The sequence below is a fragment of the Eleginops maclovinus genome, chromosome 11 (genome assembly GCF_036324505.1).
Source record: "Eleginops maclovinus isolate JMC-PN-2008 ecotype Puerto Natales chromosome 11, JC_Emac_rtc_rv5, whole genome shotgun sequence".
Classification (NCBI taxonomy): domain Eukaryota; kingdom Metazoa; phylum Chordata; class Actinopteri; order Perciformes; family Eleginopidae; genus Eleginops; species Eleginops maclovinus.
This window is the reverse complement of record NC_086359.1, coordinates 19,834,586-19,853,507: the sequence shown is the minus strand read 5'-3', so window position 1 is coordinate 19,853,507 and position 18,922 is coordinate 19,834,586. Positions and strand designations below refer to the sequence as shown.

The following is an 18,922-nucleotide window of genomic DNA, read 5'->3' as shown; positions in this document are numbered from 1 at the left end:
GTACTTGAAACCGAGTATTACTACACTCTGGTTCTTCTACTTTTACTTAAATACAAGATCCGAATACTTCTCCCACTTCTGAATACAACTGAATTGATGGTATTTCGGAATATTCCCGACCAAGCCCTTTTGATAACGGGAATCACTTGAAAATATCATGCGAGTTATACCAGTTTTCCCCAGTATGTGGCGGTAGATCACCACACACAAAGACCCCCAGCCGCCTGGGCTGAAAAATAAAGTGGGAGGTGATGTGAACCAAACATTTACTCACGCCACTGCTCTTCATATTTCACCCAGAGGAGCGCATGGATCCGGGCTCAGGCACACTGCCCGCTGCTGTCCTGGATGCTGCACAGACAGGAGAGACAGGAGGCTGTAACTGCTGCATCCCTCACTTTGAATATATCGCACATAACACTAATATCTGCGGCTTTGACAGTGTGAACTAAGCAGCCAGGGGAGCTGCACAGGAGCTGTTGTTTCGCGTACAGTACCGGTATAGACAGTGGAGATGGAGCGGTGGAAAGGCAGAGTGGCCCTGGTGACCGGAGCCTCCGTGGGCATCGGAGCGGCTGTGGCCCGGGCACTGGTCCAGCAGGGCATGAGGGTGGTTGGCTGTGCCAGGAATGTCGACAAAATAGAGGTAAGCATTACATTTAATGTCATTTAAAGCCGCCAGCCAATGGTCTATGCTACTAATGAAACAAGCTAGCTCTGTGCAAGCAACAACAAACTAGCTAACTAACGTGAACTGTTAGCTAACATTAGCCTTCAACTTCAGCTAAAAACCATTAGCCCCAAAGGTACAACAATATGGACGTATTCTGTTTGTGACGTTAGGTATCATGTCATGTTATGTTGAATTAATGATAGGCAACATTAACCAATTTTTTTCAAGATAAAGTACCCTATTAATCATAACATAATTAAAAGGATAGCATATTTGAATTTAAATCACAAAATGATGGACTTGATAAATCATAATAAGTATAAATCAGCTAATTCCCCTCAGCTTTCTGATATCGATTTCCCATATGAATATTACAGAGATATTAATGTACCCCTAATTTTAACTAAATAATTTCAAGGTAAACGTGATGCTCTTAAACCTGGATGTCACACTGCTTTGTGACATTAACACTTATCTATTATTAACCCTTGCTAAATGAAATGACTTGCTTTTGGTTAACCTTCTCCAGTGAGGTCAGAGGTCAGCAGAGCTGCAGGGATTTAGTATGACACTTCAGCTAGGGAGATCCCTGCTAACTGCTGACTATTATGTGGGACAGTAACTTGTGGCTCACCCTGTCATCCTGCATCTACTGCCTGTCTGACAGTTACAAACTGTTTGTTCAGATAGAATCAAATTACCTCACTGCAGCTTCCAGAAAGCTTCCAGTGGACGCTCATGGTGTGCCCAGTCTTATGGGACACTGTAATTAAAATGGTGTCTTAAGAATGTCTTTCCGGATTATAGTATTTATGGTCAAAACTGACTGCAAACCAAAAAAGGTTCCATTTAACAATGACCCATGCCGTATAAATCACAGTGTACATGCTGTTCTATCTACTCCATTCTAGGTCTAAACCATGTATTTATCAATGTATCATTTGTCAAAATACCATTCCGAACTAGAAATTGTGGTGATGCAGATGCGCCCTGGCCTACAAATTGTATGCTATAGATCCAGAAAATAATCATGCAAAAATGATCATTTCCTTCAATTGCATGAATCATCTAGCAATTGCAATATCAGTCAAAGTAACTGCAAATTAGTTATATTTTTGCCAAATCATTCAGCACTGCTTTGTACAGAAACATTACTTTCTGATGAAAGAAACAAACATTATTTTATGAACCATATAACATTTACATTTTGAGGTCAATGCTCAAATAGCTGCATAAGACAGAGCTTAAATCTCTCCCGGTATGATAATAAAAGACAAGAGATTACATGTCCGTTACTGCTCTCATTGCAACTATGAAAGTATTTAATGCCAGTGTGGAATATGTTTCAACTGCATGTGAATTCAACAAGCGGAAATTGAACCAGTGAATTTATGGCTGTAATAAAAAAAAAAATCACCTGAAAGGCAGAATCCTCCTCCGGGGCAGGTGTCGGCAGTCCCACCCCTCTTACTCTTGCCTAACCATAAGCCATAAGGCAATGCACCTTGCTTATCGTTCAGCCAATAATTAAGCCTTAGTCCACACATGTCCAAGCCTACAGCACTGTGGTGGAGGCCTTGATTCAGCCACCTTCTAGACAGCTATTGTGTTTCCTTGAAGCAGAAAACTTTAGCTTGGCAGGCCTATAGTTGTTGAATGTTAAATTGTTGCGCTGTATAATTTCACCTCACACATCTGTTTAAATTCTTAAAATAATACGTCACAGGTTATATTTTATCGTAGCAGTCGTATCAATTAAATGTTTTCCTACATCGAATGTAAAGATGACACTGTGTGGCTGTTCTACCCCTTTATGCTGTTGCTCTGTTTACAGTTTGCAGTAACATAGTTGGCTAAAGGAGCAACATCAGTTTCAGGAACTCTGCTGGTGTTGTGTAATCAAGATTTACAAGAAGGCGTGTAACTCCTTTCAAAGTTTTTCTTTCTAGAATTTCTTCTAGAAAATTCTCTCATGATTCATTTAGATTTTGTTTTTTTAACATGCAAGAATTGTCCCTACCTTGACACACACAAACACACACACACGCATGCCCATACATGCATACAATTATTGGGAAATGTGCAATAGATCGCCTCACTCCATTCATGCTCAGGTCACATGGCACCTCCTGTCAATAGTTAACTGCAGCAGCTTGCTTCAGCCCCTGTGTGTGACTTGTGCAAGACTGAAACAAGGTCACACCGTTTCAAATCTTTATAGTACCTTTTTACATGATACAAACATCCAACAGCATTAAAGAGCTGGTAACTATTCCTTACTATAGACTTACCAAAGCTTATAGTCATACATATTTGGACTAGGGAATGATATCAGTGACAGGTTTCTATGTCTCCCATTCTGTGAAACATTTCATCACTTGTACAAGACCTCAGAGAGCTGTCTGTGTGAGAAGAGGGACAAAGCTTGTATTGTACTCTCTGCAATGTAAACTGGGTTCTTGCTGTAGCTGTGCCAAACCTGGCATGCTGCTAGTGGGGTGATGCAAGTGTCCATCACGAGGCGATTGTTCTTGACTTCTCTTTTGGTGTTTATTTCTTAACTTGCACTGTCAATGTTGTCCCACAGCAATGTTAACACCAAAAGATGACACGGTAAAAGGATAATGGAATGGAGAAATGTATAGATGTATGTTCAAACGCATCAGGTAGAAAGTGTAGAGTTGTGGCTGGCTGCAGTATTGTTTTGTTGTCTGTGAAACTATAGAGTTGGCAAAGGTGGGGGCCAATGGGAGACGTGTGGTCACCATGGACTCTGTGCAGGAATGGAGAGGACAGGGACCCGGCCAAGTAGCAGCAGCACAGCTTCTCATTAACTCTTATGAAAGCATTAAAGAGTGGAAGTGGAAGAAGCTTTTATTTTACTGGAAGATAAGTTCTCTCCACACAATGTATTCTCAATGGTTATATAAAGGTTTAAAAGTGGCTTCTGTACATAGGACGGTGCTTTCTGAATCCGTGCCATTGAGAGCCGTGTGTGTACATTTTCTCAACAACCCGGCACTGCAGTATTTGATTTTAGTGATGCAACCAGAATCCGAAATGCTTCATTTCTTCCAGGGTTGGAAATTGTATATATTATAAATATTACAATATATACAGTGGTGAATTAATATTTAAATATCTGTTGGTAAAAAGCAGATAATTCAAAAGCTCAGTGTAATACAGTAACAATGCCAAGTGGTGCTGCCCAAAGTGGTGGGAGTAATGCACAGCTGAATAATTGCTTGGGTTATTAAGTGAAGTTTGATCCGTCCCCAGGAAACAGGAAGAGAATAATATAATGTAACTATATGAATGCAGTTTTTATTAAATCTGCCCTATAAGTCTGATCTTATATTCTCTGAAGCTTATATCTGACTCTGTAAAGCAGGACATCTAGTTACTGGCTGATTATGCTTCTTTTTTTTTCTCGGAGCAGAACGCCCACATAGCCCATATGTTGGGTTTATTATATCTGCTAACCTGGCACAAGGTGAAGCAGGAGTAAATACACAGTTATGGGAATATAACTCCAGTTGATGATCGCCTCAACTGAGATATTCCCTCATTTAAAACACAAATATTAGATTTAAGACTACTGTTCGATTGTTTTCTTTTACCACATTTGGTAGATAAGTTACACAATGCTGTTTTCGATTTTAAGCTTCCATAACCTGGTCTGATATGCGTTTCATTTAGCCTATATATCTTATATGGTATCCATAAATTGCTCTTTATCTTTTCCATTTTATGCAGGTCAGGGCTGGTATGCAGATTAGGGTCAGTGCTGCTGCTGCTGCTGCTGCTGCTTTGGGGTAGGAGAGGCAGAGGCGAGGATGGGGTGGGGTTTGTCACATAATCAATCAAATTCAATGGTTGCCTTTGCATTCAATGATTCCTGGAATGTATGGTTTGAGTCCAACAGTATGCAGGCTGGGAAAAAATCCTGGTTCTTCATTCTTTAATAGTGATCGATATAATCTTACACCTAGTCACTGTACAGCATTTCTCTGAAGGATTCGTCATTGTCATAGTTGTTTCAGCTCTGGCTAAATGCAGAAGGACCATCCGATATTGGTATTGTAAGACCATTTTGAACTGCTAAAGTGAAACTGACATGCTTTTGAGGCAGCTAACAATAGAGGCATCCATCAAAATTCAAAGCTTCAGCTACTTCATGTTGAGATGAGATACATTTAGGAAACATGCATAATGGGGTTTACAGATTTATGGTTTGCATAAAAGAGTTTGCAAAGTGTTCTGCTTAAATTATGTCCAAAGAAGATAATAAAGTATTGTGCTCAGAAATACTGAAAATGATGGATAAGATAAACTCAAACCCTGAGCAATAGACAGATGATTTCATTTATTTTTCTTATCTTGACAGTCAATGCCTATGGCCTTTTGAGATGCATTTGAATACATAGATTATAATCACTTTTGTTACCTTTTTTATTTCCATTGGCTTAAATCAAACAGCTCCCTTGTTGGTTACCTGTTACTGCAGCCTCTCCACTTTTTTTCTTTTGGCTTGCCTAAGCATCTTTTATGTAAGCGAGTGAATTCTAAATTAAAACTTGAAGCCCTTGGCACGGCAGGTGAGCTAGGAGGTTAATTTAGGACCTTGGCTGGCCAACTTTGATTTGGTGCCCAGTTCTGAGGGAGGTAAAAGGTGCTCAGTCATGCTTCAAACGCTGAGGTGACACAATAAAAGGCAATCAGTTTCTCTCCGTCTGCAAATCTGACACTGTCTCACCCACTTCTGTAGGTTGTGTCTGAACAGCAAGGGCTGTTGTTTCAAAGTGAATAGATTTCACTCCAAAAAGGATTTGAAGTGGGTCAGGTCAGACAACTTTACTCTGTTTGTCTCACTGCCTCTCCTCCTCCCTGTTTTTGTCGGCATGTTTTGACATTTTGGAGATAAGTCATAGTTAGATAAGCGTTTTTTTTTTACAATATTGTAAAAATCCTATCAAGCCTATATACAACAAGTACAGTACGAACAGTCCTGTCGTTGTGATTCAACATCGTGATCCTTGCTGTGCTTCTTGTCATCGACTTCAGGAGGAATGACAGCCCTGCTGTCCTCACCGCTCCAGTTGCAGTTTTATTTCCCCTGTCAATTTTCTCCTGAGCTCATCAAGTTACCTCGCAGCTTTTTTCAGCTCAGCTTCTGTCTTACCCATGCGGAAAAGCTTTTCCCTGACTGCACGTTTTCCACTTGAGCTGTGAGCTGACAAAGGCTTATACCTAACTAATAATCCATCATGTTTCCAAGGAACCTGCCCCCAAGAGAAGCGACCTTCTCACCAACGTAACACATGACAGCATGTATGTATCAGTCCAAAGAAGCAGGTTAAATTGTTTTCAGGATATCGATTTCTTGCAGATATTTAGAAACAGATTTCTGATGAAATGCTAATAAAAAATCAGTTTTTTCATTTAGTGTGCCAAGAAAACTGACGATTCAACCTTGAAAATTAGTTTTAAGGAATATCTGTAGACTTCAGGGAACTTGAGCATGCAGAAATTGACTTTATGTACATTAACTCTAAGGCAAGGCATTCTATTGTATACAGCACCAAGGCCATTTACATATTACAATCATAAAAAAGCACCACAAGCATTGAGAGGTAAAAGAACATAACAAAGGGTAATTTAAAATACATTTTAAAACAGGCATTAACGAGCCAAAATAGTACCACCATAACACATGTTGAAATAAAATATAATACAAGTTACAGTGCAGTATAATAAAAGGTTGCTTTATTAAAAGGCAGCCACCAACTGAAGTCTTCAGCCTTCTCACAAAGAACAGAGTTGCAGTGGACCTCCAGTTTTATGGGAGTTCATTTCAAATATTTGATTGGTTACCAAAGTAGCAGAAGGTCACAACTGTATTTCATTCAGTACTTTTTCAACAAAGGTATTTTAAAACAGGTAGCCAGTGGAGTAATATGATCCACTTTCTATTTTCCTGGTTACCAGCATATCATGCTTTCTGCAAAATAAAATGACTGTTTTTAACAATGCAGTCTGGAAGATTTCAAAGCAGCGCTAGTGATTCAGTTCCTTGTCGGGAAGGGCTGCCTGAGGACGCGGTTAAGAGGGGAGAACATTTTAGAAATATCCTACTTCTAAACTGATGTATATATATATTTTTGTTTCCCCCATCTAGAGCAGCACATTGCTTGCTTTACTACAATGTTGTCCAGCATGGGGGGTAACAACCGTCATCAACTATTTGGTATAATGACTTTAGACAAGTACCTCATACCATTTTCAAACAATCTGAACTGTTCCTTTAAACGTGTTCTCATCACGTATGTCAGGAATGTTTTAAATTACTTCTACAGTTAGCCGTGTGATTGGTCTGGACGGCTCAGTGACCCCACAGAGCCGTTCAGCCGGCACCACCACTGTCCTCTCTGAGCTTATCATCTTTGTAAGGTTCTACTGCCATTGATGTTCCATCCGACGGCCTCCTGCTACGATATGTGGGGTGCTTCCTGTCCTGTTCGGTTGAAGACTTGCTGGAAAGTTCTTCTCTGCTTTTATAGTGAGGTTGTCTGTGTGTACGCAGAGGCCTGATGTGTTAGGGGGGGAGGACTTCACGTAAATGCTAAGTGCAACTTCAGAAGCAGGCCAGCACTTGTTATTGAAAGTATATTTGTTGCAGAGTGCGAAAGAGAGCACTAAAACAGAGACAACACTAGCCCAGTGTTTCCAATATTAGGGGGTTGATGAGAGAGAATGCAGATTGGATTGTTTTTTAGTCCAAATTGGATTTGTTGCTGGGAGTTTGTTTGATTTTGGAACCATTTTATGGCTATTCTAAGCTCAAATGTTGAATAGACAAAGCTCAGACTGGCCCAGTTTGAAAGGTTTTTCTTTTTTAAGCTTCTGATCAACACTGTCTCTATGAGACCCGCCTATGTCTCTTTTTGTTGTCTGCTCTAGGCTCAAAAACTTAGCGTGCATAATGATGTGGCTCAAAGCTTGCATCAGGGCCGCCGTCAGACCTGTGGCGAGAGCAAAGCTGTTCTAGCGTCTGGCATCAGGTGCAGGAATAACTCGTCACATGAGAGAAAGCCGTGACGCCTGCTGGTTCACAAGAGTGAGGGTTCACCCATTTGCATGTTTGAAATACAAACAAGAGAACTGGAGAGTCATTTTTTTATCATATGATGCCCATGTGAATATGTTACAAAAGGCTGCTCTCTAGTTTATTCAGTATGGAATGTTGGTTATGCCATCCTCGCTCTGTTTTCTGGCTTATTAGAAATAAACAAGTCCTGCTGCCTCTTTCTGATTTGTATCACTTGGGAAAATCAAATGCCACCACACTGGTCACACCAGTCTGTTACACAACACGAGGCTGCCTACTGTGTCTTCAGTGTATCGAGGTTATGAAAGCCGTCTTCATTTGCAGAACATTGTTGTTCAATTACTGACTGACAGGCACATGCCTTTAGGTTTATGGCTCTTCAGGGTTAGGGCTTGATCGGAACTCCAGAGAAGGCTGTCAATGAGTGTAGGTCCTAACAAAGAGCACTATCTCTTTGTCTTATTCGGACTGTTTAGAAGTTGTTGTAAAAAAAACGCCCTGTCCAACCTTTAGACCTTTTTTTGTTTTTTCAGTTTGTGAAGAAGAGATAATGCACATCCATCCCTTCTTCCTTGCCGCAATGCTATTATACAGCCTATTTTCACCTTTGACCCCTCTCTGAAGTCTATTTTTATTTCACACAATAGTAGTTCAGCTAATGAATGATAGGGTTTAGTGGAATGAAGTGTCTGCACTGGTTGTGTTCCTCAGAGAACAGAAATACATCAATTAATGAATAATATGTTTCTCTGGTTCATGGCTTTTTGGGGGGAGTGTTGCTTACATTTCAGAGAGAATAAAATCATCTAATAAGTCTATTAATTCATGTATGTGTTGGATTTTCATATACTTGCAGGACCCATCATGTCCTGCGATTCTGCTCCTTCTTATAGATTAAAACATACAGAAATCTGAACTCATTTTGATCAGCTTTAGGCTTATTTTTCTCCTCCTCACTCTTCTTCTGTTTCACTTTCTGCCTGTCAACCCTCCCTCTGCTCCTCCTCTTGCCGCACACTTTTTGTTATCACTGGTCAGCATTCTCAGTAATGAGGATGAAAATTCTTTGTGACAGGCAAAATGGTTTTGTGTGTCACAGGTACTTAAAAATGGGACAGGAAGGAATTAAGAGGGGTGTGTTTTTTTGGCCTAATTATGGCTGCATTACATCTTTTGAGGTTTTGTTTTTTTTCTTACCACCTACTGGTCTTTTCAGAGTATAAGAGAAAGCACAATACCTTATAACACAATCCATCTTTTGTCTGTGAGACCTCCTGAGTCAACCTGAGACAAATCAAATTTCTCTGCTCTCTCTGCTCATGCCTGCTGCCTTGTGCTATTGATCTGGCTCACCACTTAGAACTTGTCTGCCTTTAGCGGATTGCCATCTTTATTTTTATCTCCTTCCTCCCCTCTCCGAGCGACTTGTTTTGCTGGTCCATTTGCACCAGTTCCACGTGAGTGGGTGAATGATTGATGAACGTGGTGTGGGACAATGATGCCCCATGCATTGTAGCGCTTATATAACAGCCCCCTGCAGGGGGTTACTGGCCGTGAATGTGACCATGTAGGCATGTCAACATGTGTCTGAGAGCGTTGCGTGGGTGTGTGTACACCCATTACTGTAACATGTGAAAGCTTTATGACCAGTTGTAACATCATTTGTCTTTTGTAAGGTTTTTTATCTCTGTGTTGCTCTTATCAAGACTGTCTGAGCTCGATTAATCACATGAAATGTGTTTGCCATAACCCAGTGTGCTCAGTCTTTCATAACCACCCAAGAACAAAACTATATGAGAATAAAACCTTTTAGAATTTTTTGTACACAGAAGAGCAAAAAGGCAAAAAAACTGCAAAGCCTAATTCAGAGTTTGAATTCTTCGTTAACAACATTTTATTACATAATGTCATGAGTTGATTTGATTCGATTGTGCATTTGATTGATTTGGGTGTGTCTTTCCTGTGCACCTAGTAGACTTTGCCCTCAATTATCTTCAGGTTTATTTGATTATTCACAAAGCTCATTTAGCAGCACTATTGGGAGGGATTTTATATCCCTGTCTTAAAAAGTGTGCCGTTAAACCCGCCTAAAGCAACATTTTCTCTATAGTTTCAAAGTGCATTTCTCTTATACACCGCTTTCGTTAATAGAGTGGTGCAGGAAGTCCTAAACCTGTAAATGAGTTAGCATTATAGCCCTTCCGGACCTCCCAATAAGGTCTGTGTCCAGTCCCCAGGTAACTGTTAATCACTGGCAGTCAAAGGAAGGGAAAACCAGAAAATAAATCTAATAAATATGATCGAGTTGCCTGAAATTGACTTAGTCCTGTCAATCCTGCTCACCAAAGTGAAATAGCGCAAAGCGTGACTGAAAGAGGCCCCATTCTCCCTATAGCAAGTTAGTGTGGTTTCTACATTTAATTTAAAGGTTAAACAGTTACATAATGATGCTTTAGGTTGCCGTATGCCTACAGCATAAACAGTACATGTCACTAATCTGACACTATTAATAGAGAAGTGTTTTAAAGTAAGGTTTTAGTGATGCATTAAGCATACAACTGGAGAAATGAGAATCGGAGAATTGTTCTTTTGATATATAGTTTTGCTGTTGTTATCCGCAGCCAACATTCACTTCAATTTATTAAGAATTTTCTGTCTTTCATAGATAAGACAGGGCGAGGCATTGCTCATTTAGGGAAATTATTAGGGCTGCCCTCGACTAAAGATTTTTCTAGTCGACTAGTAGTCGTCAATTCAGGCGATTAGTCGACTAATCGTCTCACGTATACGATGTATTATGATTTATTTTTAAAAAAAATCCTAATACATTTTTGTTTTCACCCTTCAGAATGGTTTCAGTTTCAAAGGCTGATAAAGAACCCTATTATAACAGGATGGTACGTTGTGCTTCACATTAAATATAAAATACTACTGTAATAATTAACCGTTGAAATATAAATTAAATTGTAGATGTAGAAAGCGCATGAGAGTCACAGCGCACCGCACGGACGGAGCGGTCCGCCCGTCAGCGGTACAAACAGTAGAAACTCCGGTAAGGATTCTTAATCTGTGTGTGAACAAGCAGCGAGCACACACACTGAGCATTTAGTTCTAGTTTCTATAATTCATATCTGAATATAACAACCCAATAAATACTACACAGGAAATGGATACAGCGCCAAATATGCTCGTCGGCAAAAACCCCTCCGCACATTACGCCCTGATCCTGAAATGAAAGCGTGAATGGATCGTTTTCTAAACACAGAAGGATTATATATTATAGGTCTATATATGTTGATACAAAGCTAGGCTACTGCCTGACTCACTGCTGCTGTTTTCCTCGGAGTCTGAGGAAGGAACACACGTTGTCGGGGATAATAAGGCTCCGTGTTTTGTTATGATGGCGTGGATACGGAGGCACCTTTTTTCCAGCGGATCATCCCTTACATGCTCAAAAGGATTGCACACTTTGGATATCCTGCCCAAGACATAATTTAAGGACCAGGCACAGGTCTGAATGAAGTCTGAGGAGGTTTCCAGCTGAGGTGTCAGAGCACATGCAGCACGCAGATGGACCTTTTTCTTTTTTCGACTAATCGGCGAATATTTTTTTCACCGACTAACGATAAGTCGACTAATCGAGGGGAGCCCTACTGTTAATAAAGAAGTGTTTTAAAGTAAGGTTTTAGTGATGCATTAAGCATACAACTGGAGAAATGAGAATTGGTGTTTTGATATTAGTTTTGCTGTTGTTATCCGCAGCCAACATTCACTTCAATTCATCAAGAATTTTCTGTCTTTCACAGATAAGACAGGGCGAGGCATTGCTCATTCAGGGCAATTATTTTTTCTAACCTTCAAATATCCAGTTTCATTTTGGTGAATGAATGGTGTGTACAAAGTCTTTGCCAACAATGTTGCTGCTGCATTTTCTGTCCTGGTTGCTTATCTGTGGGACAGCACTGTGGGTGTGGCCAGAAACCGCCCTGGCCATAGCATTACAGCTGGTTCCAGAACATACACGCTCACACAGAAACACAGCCTGAGACTTCCTGTTGTTGGCGTAAGATCACAGCCTGGTTTTTCTGCTGCTCCCACTTAAACCTCAGTAACACAGCACAATCCCCCCCCCCCCCCCCCCCCCCCCCCCCCCCCCCAACTAATGACTGGCATTGCTTCCTCAACCTCCTTTCTGATTAAAGGAGATCCTCTCTACCAGTCTGTCTGTCTTCCTGCCTGACAGCCTGTCCCTTCAGGGATACAGGCGAGTGTGAGGTAAAGATCTTTGGTCTACAGGCAGCTTGCATACTTAACTCTGAAGGCATCACTGCAGCGGCGCAGACCAGTGAACACAGCTTCACTTTCAGATAATAGACTAAAGGGTATTGTTCACCTTTTTACAACACGGTCTGAAGGTTTGTAGTCGTTACAGATGAAACAAGTGTTTCAGCATTTTCACAGCTTTATTGGGGTAATGCCTTCTCTCTGGATAATCCCAGTTAAACAGCTTAAAGAAATGCTGGGAAATCTGCACCCTCCCAAGTGTGAGATAGGATGCATTTGCTCTATTACGGGTTTGTCAAGAAAAAAAAAGAAGGCAAAATCATCTCTTAATCCAATATGGTGGTGATTATAAAGCAGCAGGCTTTACATACACTGAGTTTTCTTTAGGAGCGGCTGCAGTGCTTGTGTCCAGGTGTCAGACATTCAACAGATAATCCCACATGATTAGCTTTCATCAACTGTAGACACATGCTATTTTTTGATGCTTTCTTCCAACACTTTCTGGCTGCTAGATGTCCCTACATTTCAGTTGCCTTCTCTTGGATTAGTTGCACCAAAAACTGGGCTCAACATTCTAAGCTGCAGGTTGAATACTCACTACCTTAACAACCTGCTTCGTCTTGCCAATAAATTAAGAGAAACGTTGCGTTCTGGACCTCTCAGATAATCTTGGCAAGATGGAAATCCTCAATTGTCATGTAAAAATTATGATTATGCATGCATGCCAAGTTGTAAGATACATTTGTGTTTGAAATGTCCAAACTCTTTTCACGGGTGAACTTTATCAACATGACATTTTAATATTTAGCCAGCTTGGGGAATCGGGGTGTTTATATCCATGGTCACACACTCAATTTGTCAAATGGCTGCTCTGAATTCTGATCCGTCATCACTTGTTGCAGGAGTTCCCGAGCGCTTTGATGTTAACAAGCCCTTGCGGTATCCTTGCGTGACTTATTGTTGATATTGTCAGCAATTCCCAACTATAGTGGTACTAGGGGGAGGAGAATCAATGTAATAACATTAGCTTAGCTCATCCAACTCAACTGAAAGAATGTAGTAAGAGAGGAAAGGTTGAAATGATAAAGAATAAACAGCTCATAGGTACAAATAGAATTGTAGACAGCTTCTGTCACGAGCAATACTAATGCTATTTCAAATGTTATTGCTTGGGTAAAATACTATAACATTAACTTTAAAGCTAGGGAAGGCAACTTATTTTACACATTTTTTGGGTTGCAATTATTTAAATTATCTTCACATCCAGACCAAAAGCCATCAGTCAAGTGCACTGAGAAATAAAGTAAGGTTTTTTTCAAGGATTCTTTCAAAAATATTTTCTGGTTTCTAGTTGATATAAAAATAATCTTTATTATCCATTCTTATGGTCATTTGGAAATTGACAGTTAGTGTCTACTACAGCAGTGGTTCACAACTGGGGGTATGGGAACCCCTAGGGGTGCTTGAAGGGATTACAGGAGGTAAGTAGAAAGATTTAGGGATTGCAATATATTTCCCCACAAACAAAAACATTTTGAAATTAATTTTCATAAGCCTGGTGTCCCTCCCCCAGAACTATTAAAGCTTATGAAAGACAAGCATGGGTCTCATTAAAAGCTCTTATCTTAACAAAAGATGTTGAAACTGCGAGAAGTGAGTCTTAATATTCAAATGTTTCACTGGCTATAAGTGTAAATGTCAAGTTTGAATGCATTTCTATTAAGGGTGAGTTGTAAGGGATTTTTATTTAATAAGCAGTTTTGTTAAATATGATGACAAGAAAGCATGTAGGCGAATCATCACAGAAGAGTAAGGGGGTTCTTATAGAATGGAGACAAGCTCAAGGGCCGCTAGACTACAGGGTGCTTGGATCATCTGAGGATGAATTAACACAAAAGGTTAGCAACCACTGGCTTACATCACACACACAACAACCACATCTTGCTCCATTGTAGCTGTGCTGGAAATATCTAGATGCAGCTTCTAAGTCATCACAAAAAGTACTTATGTTTAAATGGGACAGTAGCTTCGGGCATGTTGTTAAAAATGGAGAGGGGGAATTTTTCAATATGGCCCCATGTTTGATTCTTTTGGCTGCACAGACGCACAAACAGACAGTGTTTCAGTTATTCAGTGCACCATCTCTGTCTACCACCAGCCCCGCCCGTTTCACTTCCTGTCTGACTGGCACCAAAAACGAGACATCAGGTGACTGGTGCAGCTCTGCCTGGCAAGGGGATGTGTGTCGGCTTGTATCAAACCCTACAGTGGTGCACAGCCAGCTGACCTGGTTGGACTGCAGCCTGCTCCGCTTGCAGGAACAGGACGGCTGTATCCCCAAGCAAGAAAAAGGCATCCCATCAGTGCAAAGCTTGCTTCTTCTCAGCCAGGGTTTTAATATTGCTTGAAAGTGAAAAATAATTTGAAATAGCTTGAAGGTAAAACAACACATACTGTGGTTTTGGCTGCACTGATGCTGTCAGGTTATTTCTTGCCTTCAACTGATGTGCTGTTGGTTTGATGAGTGCCTCTCCTCTGTGAACAGTGGGTAGGGTGTTTATAATGGCAGGTTAATTATTTCTAGCTCTTACCTTTTCAGTCCAGATAATCAGTTTATCAATTTATAATGATGCTTTATGATCCTCTAACAACTGAAATTGTGTCTGATGTTTTTTAGAAGCTGGCAGCAGAATGTCAGAGTGCAGGCTACAGTGGCACGCTGATCCCTTACAAGTGTGACCTGTCCAACGAGGAGGAGATCCTGTCCATGTTTTCAGCAATCAAGACGCTACACAAGGGCGTGGACGTGTGCATTAATAATGCCGGACTGGCCCACAACGAGCCGCTGCTCAGCGGAAAGACGGAGGGCTGGAGGAACATGATCGATGTGGGTTGACACAAATATATGCTTTAGGCTGAAAATAAAAAAACATTCATTTTGAGCGGGGATGGGACATGTTATACTCTTCCGTTTATGTTGTATTGATTTTATGGTTGCACTACTCAAACAGTAAAGCAGAAGTAGGAGCTGAGATGGTGGCTCAGCATGAGTGGAAGTGTTTGTATAGCTTGTATACAGAATAAGAGTTAAAGCAGAAATGTGTGCACACACAGATCCCCCCCCTCTCAGAGGCTGCTTCATTGGCTCTGTCAAGAGGCCCACTAATGAAAGCAAGCCCTATTTCTCTTGTTTGGACTTTTACATTCTGATTCATTGCGCTCTTGACCACTGCGGACCCCCTGCTCTAAAGTCCCTGCCTACAGAGTCCCGCATTCGTAGCGCTCATCCATCTGTTGTCATGGCAGCCTGCATGGATGTGTAAAGCAGTGTATTATTAGCCTGTTTTTAATCTGTACACTGACCTTGTTTGGTCACTTCCCCCTATCTTCGCACCACGTTGGCTTTAACCTGCCCGTCTATCGGTGTCATTGCGGGAGCAGCTTAGCTGAACAGGAAGAGCAGGTTCAGCTCGTCTCATACAGTGACCCACTGAGCACCAACAGCTCAACTGATGCACTGTCACGATGACATAACACTCAGTTATATTGAGGAATCACATTTAAAGGGACAGTTCACCCCAAAATAAAGAAATGCATATTTTGCCACCTACCTTTAGAGCTTGTTATCAGCATAAGTTGTTAACGTGTGAGTATTAAGGTGTTGGACATTCGTACCAGGGAGATGTTTACTCTCCAGATAATGGATTTGCTTAACATTATGCACAGGCTTTGTGAGCAGTTTTTTTTGCAGAAACTATTTAAATTATTTCAACTATGTATGAAAGGATTGCTACAATGGTGTCGTCCTATCTCCTGTCTTAAGTGAGCTCAGGAGAGCCTCTTGTCCATACCGGGTCATAACTTCTGGAACGAGACATTGCTGCTAAGTTTTTCAGATGTACTTTTGTAGCTTTAAGCCGAGTGTCTACGTCTATAATGTCAGTGAGAAGTCGTACTTCTAGGGGCTGACATCCCCCCACGCACAAAAGCTCCCACCAAAACAATCTAGATTAATTAATTAATAGCTCTACAGGAAAGAATAAAATACATTTTAGATTTTTGTGTGAAGTGTGCTTTTAAGATCTGTGAATGATATCAACTAATATTTAGTTTTTTCTTCCCCTCCCATGCAGGTGAATGTCTTAGCCCTGTCTATCTGCACCCGTGAGGCTTACAAATCAATGAAGGAGAGGAATGTGGACGATGGCCACATCATCAATATTAACAGGTAAGCCATAAATCACCTTTTAATCTCAGAACAAATGTTAAAGGTCATCTGAAAATACCTCAGTAAAAGTGTGAAAGGCTGGTATCAGTCCATTGTTAGCCTGGGCCTGGAACATCTGTTGGACTCATTGATCAGTCAATCAATTTCACAAATCTTTCATTATAATGCTGATGTGGAGTTATCTAGATCTATTGATTGATTTATCTTTCTATTTGTAGGAACTGTGATGGGCCTGCAAAGCCCCTTGAGACTCTGTACTGTATATGATATTAAACCACTCTTCTCTCCCCTGTTACAGTATGGGTGGGCATCGGGTGGTGTCCAGTGCCGATGAGCATTTCTACTGTGCCACTAAATATGCTGTGACTGCTTTGACTGAGGGCATACGGCAAGAGCTCCGAGAAGCAAACACCCACATCAGGGCTACAGTGAGTTAGATGTTATCATCAGAGGGCAGGTTCCTACTTTAGCAGGATGCTCCTATATCGGATCACATAAAGAAGTGAACATGCAGAGAGCTATGGAAGCTCTTAGGGGAGAAAAGCTTTGCCAGACAGCTTATCTATGGAAATTAGTGAAAATAAAAAAGCTCTTGGCAGGGACTTTCTTTGGTCCGTGTTTGTTAAATACTCATTTTGGCCCCAAGAAGCTAGAGTGCATCATCAAACCATGTTTTAAAAAAGCATGAAAAGTATTTAAATCAACCCTGCTTTAATCTAACGCTTTGATTTTAGTCCTATTAGGAACATGGGGTAGTGGGGAACTACAGACTCTTGTGGTCTAAATGAGTTCTACACAAACAAAAAGTTATCTCTACAAAACTTTTCATCCACTTTCAAAGATAACTAGTAAGCAATAATTCCTATTGCGTTTGCCTCCCCTGCAGTGTATATCTCCTGGAATAGTGGAGACTGAGTTTGCTTTCCGGCATCACAACAGCGATCCTGAGAAAGCAGCTGCAGTGTATGAGAGTATGAAGGTAAGAGAGTCACAAGATGCATTTCACAAAGTGAGAAAATCAGTTCATTTTCCTCAGACTTGTTTTTTTTTTTCGCCGCTTTTCAGTGTTTGAAAGCAGAAGACATAGCCAGTGCAGTCACTTATGTCCTCGGTGCCCCTCCTCATGTCCAGGTAATCTAATTTCTAGCATTTTCCTCCATTAAATGCATGTTGAGTGGTGGTTTGTTCCTGTATTGATCTCCTTTTTATTCATGCCACCAGATTGGAGATGTGCAGATGAGGCCGGTGGAGCAGGTGTTATAGCATTGACACACGAGCAGACAGACGGCAGCCATGGTGACTCCTTAGCGACCTCTGCTGGGCGCGGGTGGGTAGGGGGGGGGTGGCATGGGGAGGGGTTTAACAAATGTACTACAGCTGTGTTGGATTTGCAGGGGATGTGGTTGATGAGGGCCGGAGCCTTAAGGAGGCTGTGCGAGAAAATGATGGGGCGTGGACTTTGTTAAAACCACTAGGAAAATACTACTGAATGCAGCAACCTGGTATTTGTGAATCGTTGAGCCCGGGTCCTGAGCTGAGCCGACTCCAAACTACAGTAGGAACAAAAAAAAATAAAAAGGAGAGAGTCGCTGCTGCTGTGCTCATGTGCACTTCAGAGGGAACAGTATGCCATTGATTGCACATGTTTTGGGGTTTTTTTGTAGGTCATATGACATATCTTTTTTGAAATAAAATGGAAAGATTAATTGCTGTTTATAAGAATGACTTTTTTTTTGTTTAATTTGTTTTATAAATATTTTAACCTTTTGATCATAGGTAGATGTGGTCTCATACTCACTAACCCTAGACGATACTGTGTCTTACCCACTATTACTAACTTAAACAGTCCATCCTGACAACGCCACCTACAGTATGTTCTCACAAGCACATTCAGTTTAGAGCTATCCAGGGTTCAACACATTTAAGGTATTGGGGGAAGTACAGGTGCCCTTTAATGTTCTGTTTTTTTTAAGTAGGGCTGTATAAGGTTCTTATCCATAGTCTGTGAATTTTTGAGCCACCTATAAAACATGTGAATTTAAGTGTACGCTAAATTTAGAACAATTTATCACATTAGTAAATTGTCTTGGGGGAAAAAAGACTTCTGAAATGTCACACAATTACACAAATGAACACTAAAGGCAGTGGTAGAACAGGACCCTTTTATGTTCTGTGAGGTAAAACGTATTATTTTCATTTTTGTCGGTGGAGTTTGGTGGCTTTAAAAAAAAAATTCCACTTAAACTGATACAGACTTAAAGGTGGCTAAATACGTGTTCCATCAACAGCTTAATTTCTATGGTAGTACTCTTGTCTGCTTTTCCAAACTGGGGGTCGTGCCAACTTCCATAAACTGTAGTTAATACAATGACTATTAAAAGTACCTTACACAACCCATTTAAACACTCTGAAATATCCCTTTAAGCACCTGGGTTTCTACTATCCACATTTTTGCATAATAAGTCATTCTGCACTTTGGATTCATTTACCAGGAATTACAAGACAGAAACACTGGGAACTTATATAGGGGAAGAAACCAACTCTGTGTACATGTATACCCTAGAAATGTACCTTTCAGTGGAAATGTCTCCTTAATTGAATGAATAAAAACATTTGCCCTTAAACTATG

The 18,922-nt window shown here is 40.7% G+C and overlaps 1 protein-coding gene across 1 annotated transcript; it reads left to right on the top strand.

Moving 5' to 3' along the window:
* The first annotated feature begins 278 nt into the window (after nucleotides 1-278).
* dhrs11a (dehydrogenase/reductase 11a) lies at nucleotides 279-18,917 on the top strand. The gene is made up of 7 exons (XM_063895228.1): nucleotides 279-646; nucleotides 14,743-14,952; nucleotides 16,199-16,293; nucleotides 16,592-16,721; nucleotides 17,180-17,272; nucleotides 17,359-17,424; nucleotides 17,515-18,917. The coding sequence occupies exons 1-7, from the start codon at nucleotides 515-517 to the stop codon at nucleotides 17,554-17,556; spliced, it is 768 nt and encodes a 255-aa protein (XP_063751298.1). The 5' UTR covers nucleotides 279-514; the 3' UTR covers nucleotides 17,557-18,917.
* The last annotated feature ends 5 nt before the right edge of the window (nucleotides 18,918-18,922 follow it).

What these genes read in the sequence shown, in the direction of transcription:
- dhrs11a (XM_063895228.1), top strand. Translation starts at nt 515, where the DNA reads ATGGAGCGGTGGAAAGGCAGAGTGGCCCTGGTGACCGGAGCCTCCGTG. An exon ending in CACATCATCAATATTAACAG is followed by an intron (nt 16,294 to 16,591) that starts GTAAGCCATAAA and finishes CCCCTGTTACAG; the next exon opens with TATGGGTGGGCATCGGGTGG. An exon ending in CAGTGTATGAGAGTATGAAG is followed by an intron (nt 17,273 to 17,358) that starts GTAAGAGAGTCA and finishes GCCGCTTTTCAG; the next exon opens with TGTTTGAAAGCAGAAGACAT.